At 36.2% G+C, this 10,672-nt stretch overlaps 2 protein-coding genes across 10 annotated transcripts in view; both read right to left on the bottom strand.

Moving 5' to 3' along the window:
* Window positions 1-2,039: 2,039 nt before the first annotated feature.
* On the bottom strand, window positions 2,040-4,186 carry tmem258 (transmembrane protein 258). The gene is made up of 4 exons (XM_084095998.1): window positions 4,049-4,186; window positions 3,355-3,464; window positions 2,452-2,580; window positions 2,040-2,215 (listed from the first exon to the last, which is right to left on the bottom strand). Exons 1-3 carry the CDS (start codon window positions 4,049-4,051, stop codon window positions 2,454-2,456), a joined length of 240 nt encoding a protein of 79 aa, XP_083952124.1. The 5' UTR covers window positions 4,052-4,186; the 3' UTR covers window positions 2,040-2,215; window positions 2,452-2,453.
* Window positions 4,187-4,838: 652 nt separating this feature from the next.
* Window positions 4,839-10,672, bottom strand: part of myrf (myelin regulatory factor) — a 31,611-nt gene continuing 25,777 nt past the window's right edge. For 8 of the 9 annotated variants that reach the window (XM_084095731.1, XM_084095732.1, XM_084095729.1 and 5 more), the window contains 5 exons: window positions 9,891-9,984; window positions 9,712-9,774; window positions 9,371-9,476; window positions 8,452-8,526; window positions 4,839-8,304 (listed from right to left, as the gene is read on the bottom strand). In XM_084095731.1, coding sequence (XP_083951857.1) covers window positions 8,221-8,304; window positions 8,452-8,526; window positions 9,371-9,476; window positions 9,712-9,774; window positions 9,891-9,984 — 422 coding nt within the window. In that variant the 3' untranslated portion in view covers window positions 4,839-8,220. The remainder of the gene's footprint in view (window positions 8,305-8,451; window positions 8,527-9,370; window positions 9,477-9,711; window positions 9,775-9,890; window positions 9,985-10,672) is intronic. The other variant, XM_084095737.1, reaches the window with a different exon arrangement.

Below are 10,672 nucleotides of genomic sequence, written 5' to 3'. Positions count from 1 at the left end.
GCAGGGGAACCTTCCGTGCCATGCATGATTTCAAACCATGACGTCTTAGTGTATTACCAACAGTAACCTTGGAAACGGTGGTTCCAGCTCTTTTCAGGTCATTGACCAGCTCCTCCCGTGTAGTTCTGGGCTGATTTCTCACCTTTCTTAGGATCATTGAGACCCCACGAGGTGAGATCTTGCATGGAGCCCCAGTCCGAGGGAGATTGACAGTCATGTTTAGCTTCTTCCATTTTCTAATGATTGCTCCAACAGTGGACCTTTTTTCACCAATTTCCCCGTAGCCCTTTCCAGCCTTGTGGAGGTGTACAATTTTGTCTCTAGTGTCTTTGGACAGCTCTTTGGTCTTGGCCATGTTAGTAGTTGGATTCTTACTGATTGTATGGGGTGGTCAGGTGTCTTTATGCAGCTAACGACCTCAAACAGGTGCATCTAATTTAGGATAATAAATGGAGTGGAGGTGGACATTTTAAAGGCAGACTAACAGGTCTTTGAGGGTCAGAATTCTAGCTGATAGACAGGTGTTCAAATACTTATTTGCAGCTGTATCATACAAATAAATAGTTAAAAAATCATACATTGTGATTTCTGGATTTTTTTTTTTAGATTATGTCTCTCACAGTGGACATGCACCTACGATGACAATTTCAGACCCCTCCATGATTTCCAAGTGGGAGAACTTGCAAAATAGCAGGGTGTTCAAATACTTATTTTCCTCACTGTATATATATAAATACATACATACAGTACGGTAGTCAACATTTGGAGTGGAGAAAGGGTATTGTTAAAAATTCATGTATAACTTTGATTAAAGGTTTTGAACAACTTCTAATGTTGACTATACTATATATATCTATATCTGATGCTTCACTTCAGTGGTCACGGCACATGTCAGTAGTCGCTGACAGACTGCTCTATTCTGGTCTGTCAGATTAAGCTCGGATTGGGGTTTTACGCTCCACAAACAGCCTGCAGGACACAAATAGCATGCTATGTTTTCAAATACCCAGCCATGTCACCCCTCACGTCGTGTGTATGAACGCAAGGAACCTACTGAGATCTTATTTTAGGAAACACTAGTCTCTCTCTGAACAAAACAATGATTAAAGCTGTGTGAAGACATAACGACAGAAATGTGTTATGATTATATATATATTTACTATAATTAATAAATAATAATATAATTTACATCATATTCTATTGGTTGGGGTTAGAAAGCTTGGAAAGTGAACCTGGTTAAAACTGACCAAAATGAGATATGAACCCATGGCTAAGGACAGTGTGAAGAATAAAAGTTTTCCCCCCGTCAAATGATGATTTAAATATAAATATACAGTTGCATTTATTTTTATAAAAGTGACTTACAATTGAGGTTGATATGGAAGCTTGTTTCCGCCACTGAATAAGTAAGGGGAAATTGCAACCTTTTTATATTGCAATAGCGAGTTTATATCATGCAATTCTGAGAAAAAAAGTAAAAATTGCGAGGAAAAAGTGAGAATTAAAAAGTAGCAAATAAATAAAAAGTTACAATTCTGACTTTTTTTCTCGCAATTGCAAGTTTATATCGCAATTCACTTTTTTTTAGAACTGCAAATTTATTTCTCGCATTTCTGACTTTATAACTCACAATTAAGAGTTTATATCTCGCAATTCTGAGAAAAAAAAAAAAAGTAGAAATTGCGAGAAAAAGTCAGAATTTCTCTCGCAATTCTAACTTTTTTTAAATTTGTTTTATATAATCTCACAATTACGAGATATAAAGTGCAATTCCGAGGGGAAAAGGCTTGACTTTTTTTCTCAGAACTGCAAATTTATATATCATAATTCTGTCTTTATAACTCACAATTGAGAGTTCACATCACGCAATTGTGAGAAAAGTTAGAATTGTGAGATAAAAAGTCGCTATTACCTTTTATATTTTCTATTCTGTGGCGGAAACAAACTTCCACAGGTTAAAAATTAAAATTAAATCAAGGACAAATAATCTCGAGAATTAATACACACAAACAGTGGAGGAAAATGAAAACCAAGAATCATTTTTTATTTTCTAACAAAACTTTTTATTTTCGAAATATTAACCCACAATCCCGTCCATCATGCCAGTGCAAACTCCATCCAAAATTCCGGTACGTCCGTGACAAAGCTGGAAGTCCCGGAAAAAAAACTTCTGATCAACTTGGAATGTTTTCCTTAACATGTACATTTCCACAACCTAACAAACACAAATATAACAGAAGTCATAAATAATGATTTCAGACTGTAAAGAATTCATGGACTGTAAATACTGTAATTTCAAGGATAACATATAAACTGATCAAGCTACAGACTAGGGTTATTACAGTTAATACTCATTTTTCTGTAGTTTAACTTGATGTAATAAAATAAAGTAATTCAAAATATACTCCTAAAAAGTGTACTGGTATGTGAATGATGGTGAAGAAGACTCACTTTCAGACGTAAATGCCGACCCAGAGTAAGAGGAAGAGGACGCCGAAGCCCATGAAGAGCGACGCCACCAGAGAGATCAGCAGCTCTTTGTACACGTCTCTCGTGTACTTCGTGGACGTTACTTCATATCTGAGGAAGTGTCAAGGAGACTCGTCTTTTTAAGATTAAGTTTACAGTCACATTACTATAGAAGCTTTTTACAGAAAAAATAAAGGGAATTGCAACTTTTTCTCTCACAATTCTGAATCTTTTCTCAAGACATCTCAAGTTTACATCGTGTAATTTTGACTTTTTTCTCAAATTTCTGAGTTTACATCTCGCAATTCTGTTTTAGTTTCCGTCACGAAAAAAGGCAATTATGACTTTTTAATCACACAATACTTATTTTTTCTCTATCAATTGCGAGTTTTTATTTCACGATTCAGACTTTTCTTCTCAGAACTGCAAGTTCATATCAATCAGTTCTGAGTTTATTTCTCGCAAATCTGTCTTTTTCCTCACAATTTTGACTTTTTTCCTCAAAATTCTGAGTTTATATCTCGCAAGTCTGACTTTTTTCTCTTGCAATTGCAAGTTTTTAATCTCACAATTCAGACTTTTCTATCTTGTCTTTTTCTCACAATTGCGAGACGAGTTTACATCTCACAATTTTGACTTGTTTTCTTTCTTGCAATTCTGTTTTTTTGTTGTTGTTTCCATCATGGAAAAAAGGTAATTGCAATTTCTCACGATTCTGCAAGAAGAAAAGTCTTAATTGTTAAGTGTACCTTTTTTGGTACTTTTTTTTTTTAATTGTGAGATGGTCACAATTTCCTTATTTTTTTTTAATTCAGAGGCGGAAACAAGCTTCCATGCATATCTGATGGGATCACAGAAAGTAACCCTGTGAATAGTGAAGGATACACAAAGAACCAGGCAGTGAAGAACATGCCGATGGCCAGCAGCACTATGGTGAGGTGGGGGAACACGGCCGGGTTCACCGGGCTGGTGTATCTTGTCATGGCTTCCAACTCCTGCACACACACCCAGTCATTTACACTGATATCAGGACATGATACATCTCAAGATGATCAAATCATATAACAATAAAAAAACAACACACACATGACATAAAGAGGCTGGGAAGAACAAGTGTATAAAAGAGCTGAACTGATCTGGGAATCTAAAGAGTAGAAAGTCATGCATAATTATTTCTTCAATATTTACTTAAAAAATTCCAAACCTTAACCTTTGACAAAACTGTCGGTGGATATACACAACACATAAAGCTGAAGACAATAATAAAACTGACAGACTTGCTAAATTAATAGTGATCTGCATAACATCTATTACAAGTTAACATGAAGCCTGCACACATATACACATACATATTTATGATTAAAACATGCATAAGATATTTTATATAACGTTAATATGTGTGTGTGTAGTAAAAAGAAAAACCAACATCAGCGGCTAACTGCTAAAGCTAAATGCAATTTAACAAGACAAGAGCGATAAAAGAAAATACTAGATACGTTATTTGCAGTTTCAATTCATTCCTGGACTCTCGGGGGTTTAAAAAACATAATTATTTGCTGTTAAATCATGAGTAATTTACCATCGTGTGACAGGTAAAGGATGAATCCGTCTCCGACCGGAAGAGGAGTAAGAACAGCCACGTAAGTGAAGAGTGACCGGAAGAGGAGTGACTGACAGCGCCATACAAAATAAAAGTCCTCCCCGATAGACAGATATATATCACCATACAAAATAAAGGTCCTCCCCATAGACTGTAAAAAAAATAGGTCCTCCCTGATAGATATATCACCATACAAAATAAAACTCCTTCCAGATAGATATCACCATACAAAATAAAGGTCCTCCCCATAGACTGTAAAAAAAAAAAGGTCCTCCCTGATAGATGTATCACCATACAAAATAAAAGTCCTCCCAGATAGATAGATATCACCATACAAAATAAAAGTCCTCCCTGATAAGTAGATATCACCATCCAAAATAAAAGTCCTCCCTGATAGATATCACCATCCAAAATAAAAGTCCCCCCTGATAGATATCACCATCCAAAATAAAATTCCTCCCTGATAGATAGATATCACCATCCAAAATAAAAGTCCTCCCTGATAGATAGAAATCACCATCCAAAATAAAAGTCCTCCCTGATAAGTAGATATCACCATCCAAAATAAAAGTCCTCCCTGATAGATATCACCATCCAAAATAAAAGTCCCCCCTGATAGATATCACCATACAAAATAAAAGTCCTCCCTGATCGATAGATAACTCAATACAAAATATCCTCCAAAAGTCCTCCCTAGATAGATACAGTAGGTAGATAGATAGACAAATGGGTCATTTCATTATGACTGTAACACAAGGAAGAATTCAAATTTAGTATCCAGAAAAAAAATATTTATTTAATTTATGCATCATGCTTGCATACATTTGTATTATGACATCAGTACACATACATGTCAAAAAAAGTGAGACTGAAATTATGCAGCTGAACTAAAAATAATGATTATGTATCAATATACAACATGGCTTTCAGAAAGCTCAGATAAAGCGAAAGAAAGGAGAAAATGTTCTGGGACATAAACACAACAGTGAATTAAGTTTTTAAAAAATTATTTTAGTTCTTACTGGGCTTTGAGCCATAAAGACAAACAAAACAAAACTGACAACTGAGAAAAATATAGTTTTTCTTCTCTGTCCTTTGGTGGTAAAATCAGTTTATGTAAATTGATTCTAGTCATTGATGAACAAGAAATGTTTTACCCGACTTAAGACAAGTTATTTAAAATGTTTAAAATGCAATGTTTTTAACCAAACATGTTATGATTAAGAAAGCATAAAAGTAGTAAAATTACATATAAAAACAAATTTAATGAAGAGTAAAAAGAACAGAAATTAAAGATATGCTTGTACATAATGAAAGTTAAAACAAACAATAAAAACAGAATTTTCACAAAAAAAACATTTAAAGGACGTTTTATATTTTACAAGAGCATTTAAACAGTTTTAGATGTCACAGAAAACATTAGAAAAAATATTTACAGTGCATAGTTTGGAAGTGCTTCCACAAGAGGCTGGTTTACTCAGGACAGAATATGTGATATTCCCTATGATTTTAAAAAAAAAATAACCATATATTAGATTTTAAACTGTGTTTATACTCAGAATCAGTATCATCCATTAGTGTGGAATTATGGAAATAGTAATTTTAGTGCACAACAATATTCAGTCAACACTTTCCTGGTTCTCTTTCATGATTTGACCATCATAATCACGTTACCCAGCCTTACAAAGACTACTTTATGGCTTTCCTTATTGCTTTAAAATATTCAAACAATATCTATAACATCAACATGTTATGTGTACAAGGATAATAAACAAACAAAAGACAAAAAGACTCCAAATAACGCGTTGAAATTCACACAGTGCTGGAATACATGAAAGATCTGGTCATTTTTCTGCGTGACAAAAAAACCTGGGATTTGATTTTTTATGTAAATGACCATAAATCTACTGGGTTTTATTTAGTAATACTCAAAATAAGCGACATTGTCTGAGAAATTCTCGGAGAATCCACCGTTCTGATCAATAGTGATGCTCCAACTGTTTAGACAAGCAACGTTCAGATAAAGCTATACAAGAATATACTGCATATAAACTGTTCAAAAGATCTATTCTGAACACAATCATTGGTTACGGCTTGTATAGTATGCATAGCAGCATACCAAAGTTAAAACAAAAGAGAAAGAACATATGGTGTAAAAGGAAAGATACCATAGTAAAAACTCAATTTGAAGTGTTCCTGACATTTAATGAGTGTATGATCCAGTGTTGACTAACGATTGCTATTGGTTCCAGTCTATCCAGTTTTAAAGAGAAATCCAGTGATTTTAACTCACAAATCCAGTAGTAATGGTTCCTCTTTTAATTCTTTCTTGATATGAGATGATATATTTACTGCAGTAACCATATTAAATTTAGATACTTCACATCTGTATTTTATCTGCATCTCTCCAGTGGACGTGACCGCAGAAATGAGGCTGTTAAACATGGCAACCCTGCCTGTTAAAGTCCTCTAGTGTTCAACAGCAGTCATGGGAAGTTCACCAAACCGTGAGGTAAATAACCTGATTCGTGTCTCATTAATAATGAGCCAGTTGGTGCAGTTAAAGCCATTTCCAGTGTATAAATAGTCAATGAGCAGGAAAAATTCAAAGACTTTAAAAATAAGAGGTTTTGAGCATGCAGATCCGTTAAAGCCGACATTAAAAAGGCAATCGTTTCTAGCCAAGCGAGTTTGGTTTCATGCACTGTTAGCATCAACTCTTTAATATTCTCTGCCAGCTCAACTCAAGTCATCGCGAAGCAAGAGTTTGAAGAGAATCTCGCTGGTTAAGATTCATTAGACTGTCGAGATGTCACAGTGAGAGCAGAAACACCCCAGCAAGCAATAGCCATCGTTTCACCGTCTAGGTTAACTATAGACCCGATATAGTCCGGCTATGAGTAACACACTTCTAACCAAAAATAACCTTGAATTTGGACGTCTTTAAAATGCAAAATTGCTTGCTGGGATGTTTTAAAGAGGCTATATGATGCTTTTTAAATATTTTCCTTTTCCTTTAGTGTGTAATGTATGTATATGATCTGCAAGGTTACAAAGCTCATAGTTTCCCACAAAGTGAATTATTCTAGCCTATCTAACAGAGACCGGCCTAAAACACCTCGATCCACGCCGAGATATTACTCCATGTCACAGTGTGAAATATTATTAGCATGAAGCTCAGCCAAAGGCATATGCAAAGAGAGGCAGGCTGTTGTTGTCATGTCGTGGAGACTGTGTTTCGATATGAAAGAAAAGCCCTTTGTTTGGCCTTTAGGAATCAGTGGGTTTCTGTTCTTGAGCAATACAACCCACAAGTTTTCTTCAACAGCTTCCTGAACCTCAAGTCGTGCTCGCAAAGTTGGTTCCGGTCGATCCGCTTGATCATCCGCGTTTTCAGAATCTGACTTGGGGCGCGAACTACGACATTATTAAGTTTGTGTTTACCAATGCTTCAGAAGCCTTGAAAGCTGAAACTCATGATTATGGTAATGAGCGTTACATTTCTGACACACGCTTGAGGTGTTCGGCCAATCACAACGCACTGGGTCAGCTGGCCAATCAGAGCACTCTGAGCTCTTCAGAAGGAGGGGCTTAATAGAAATCAGTGCATTTCAGAGAGATGATGATGGTGATGGAGGCGCTGCAATAATGTACAGTATGTGGAAAATAATGTGTTTTTGAGCATTAAAGCATGTTAACCTATTCTAATACACCCAATAAACTAATTAATGAACTTGAGCATCATACGGCCTCTTTAAGAAATTAAATAGAGTCCTTTTTGATTTCTTGTTGACTTTAAGTGCAGCTCATGGTGTAAAAGTCGAGTTTACAGAAAGACTGCAGAACACGAGCTCCACCCAACAGCCGCTCACTGGTACCTGTTTATATTATATCTTGGCAAATCAAAAGAAATGTATGTTAATGTGTCTGTGTGCAAGTGTGTACATAAGCAGTGATATGCCATTGAGGTTAAGGCTAAGTGAAAATTATTTTTGAAATATGCACATTTTCCTTTCGTCTTGTACAAATATGCGCAGAACAAACACAGATAAGACGTCTTTAACAGCCCGCCCAGATTAAACAGTCTCTGAACCTGGGGTGGCGATACGAGTGGACACAGGAGAAGCTGAAGTCTTGAGTCTTGACGCTCCTTAGCATGTGCTTTGAATGAGGAAACTGTACTCAGAGCACTGGGAGGACACAGCGTCATCTTCACTGCTACATCCATTCTGACTCTGTTAACAGAGAGGTTAAATGGTTAACTTGGCCATGACACTGAAAATCAGTATCCTAAACATGCACAATTTAATGTGATGTTTTTTTTCTGGTTAGGACACATTGAAAGAGTGTGAGATAAACAGTTATGTCTGAAGTCCACTCACTGAATGTGACACTCTGAAATGATAGGTGACCTCCTGAAAAGGCATTATGGGAAGTGACCACAGGTGGCTGGTCCCCTGTTAGAAAAAAAGTTTGCATGTGACAACCGAAGCATATTTAAGGAGTGACGTTCTCAGTTACTACAGGTGCAATTCCTCTTACAGTTTTTTTTAACTGCTTACACAAAATTTTAAAACTTTGCCTCTTTTTTTCTTCAAAACTTTACACACAAATCAAAGAATTGCACACACTAAATGCAAAATACCTCACATCTCTTGCAAAAATAAGCACTACATTTAAAATATCACAAACACATCTCAAAACCAAACATTTGTCTTACGTTGCAAACACTGTTGCCATAATATTATATTTTTGGATATATTATACACACACAGTTATTCAAAACCTAAAGCTCTTCTTTCATGAGCTTCTATGTACATTTCTGTACAAGATTGAAAGTAATTGCCAGAGAGATGTTGAAAAATTTACGGTAAACACGAAAGCAAGATTGAAACCAAACTATACATTTTTTTACTGTAAGCATTTGTGGTTGTGAATACAGTATTACACAGTCCAAAAGAAAAGAAATACATCAACCATGTTTAGTTGGACAGAAACCAAACATAGACCTATTCTAAAGCCATAATTGGTTGGTATTAATAATGATTGTTTGCACATGTGAGGAGTTAGTGTGAGGCACTGATGAATTAGTGTGGCATTTTGATAGGTTGTGTTTGAAAAAGGAAATCAAGATACTTCCTGTTAGATTTTTGTGTGATTATTTTGAGAATTAGTGTATGGTTTTGCAGATTTGGTGTGCGGTTCTGGTGTTTGAGTGTCAGGTTTCAGAAATTGTGTGACAAGTAAGGAGTTTGTGTGTAAGCAGTTGAAAAAACTGTAAACTAGGACCAATAATCTCACCGTTGTAAAAGTGCTCCGCTCTAATGAGAAAGAAGCTTCTGGGTGATTTGAGCAGAGACGCCCCCTGGTGGCTCCACACTGCCACACCCACACCACCTCAGAGGAGCTTAAAGGAGAAGAAGAGATCTCCGTGAGTCAGATGTGTGTGTTAGTATCTCAGGGCTGATTCTATGGTCAGAGGATAGAGACATCTGTGGATGTGTCTGAGGACATCCATTGATCAATTACTGAAATATGACACACTACAAAACACTTTATCAGTGAGGAGTCATATCTTATGAAGCAAATCTCTTAATATTACTGGAGTAAAAGCTAAAAACTGTGTGTGTGTTTATACTTACATCATGTGCAGAGTTATGTAAGACATAGATGAGTTTTTGTCTCCATTTAGAAACACGGTAAAGCTGCAAATGAATAAAACACATCAGTTCAGAGGCCTGAAAACATCAGTGCTGCTGGATAACTGGGCATTCTGTGAGCCATTATAGCGATCTGAACACACACACACACACACACACACCTGCAGCTCTCAGGTGAGGAACAATGAAGCGTTTTGATCTCCTGATCCATCTCGAGGATGTGTAGTTTGCTCAGACAGGCTAGTGGATTTCCACCTGTGTATAAAACATATAGTATATATAAAACGTGGGAGTTATTCTCTACATCAGTGTCAGTGTTTCTGAACTCCTTGAGTTTTCTTCCGGGAACGAACACGTCACAATATTCCTCATTTAAATAATTCATACGCAGAATAAAGTTGAAAGTAGAGGTTATGGAAAGGGGACGGACATTTCCCAAACACGCTCGAAGCGCTTGACCAATCATAACACACTGCTCCAGCATGACATGTGGACTCAATTAATCCTTATCTTGAGCAACATAAGCAAGCTGACATTCAGTGCAATCTATATCTTTCGTTTCGAATATATATGCAAATATCATTTACGTCTTTCAGTTTGTCAAGAGATTTAAAGCCCCGTTTTTTTTCTCAGATGCCATGTCCGTAATTTATAACAAAAAATCTAGCATTAACTCGATAAAAGAAGTTATTACTCGACCCCCTGCGTGACATCATTAACCAACGTGGTTGAGCGACAAATTTGCGACAGCACGGATTCGTGACTAGCTAGATAATTTCTTCAATTATGCATCATTCTATAGTAGTTAAGCAGCGAGTTACATTGTTGTACGGGAAACGCACCCCTGAATGTTACTGACAGACTGGGAGGAGAGGTGATGCAACAATATCAAATATGGAAAAATTATGTCTTTTTTGAACATTCAAGCATGAAAACCTATTCT

The sequence above is a fragment of the Abramis brama genome (genome assembly GCF_963993115.1).
Source record: "Abramis brama genome assembly, chromosome: 20".
NCBI classification, from domain to species: domain Eukaryota; kingdom Metazoa; phylum Chordata; class Actinopteri; order Cypriniformes; family Leuciscidae; genus Abramis; species Abramis brama.
The sequence above is the reverse complement of the archived record's forward strand: the minus strand, read 5'-3'. Positions and strand labels throughout refer to the sequence as shown.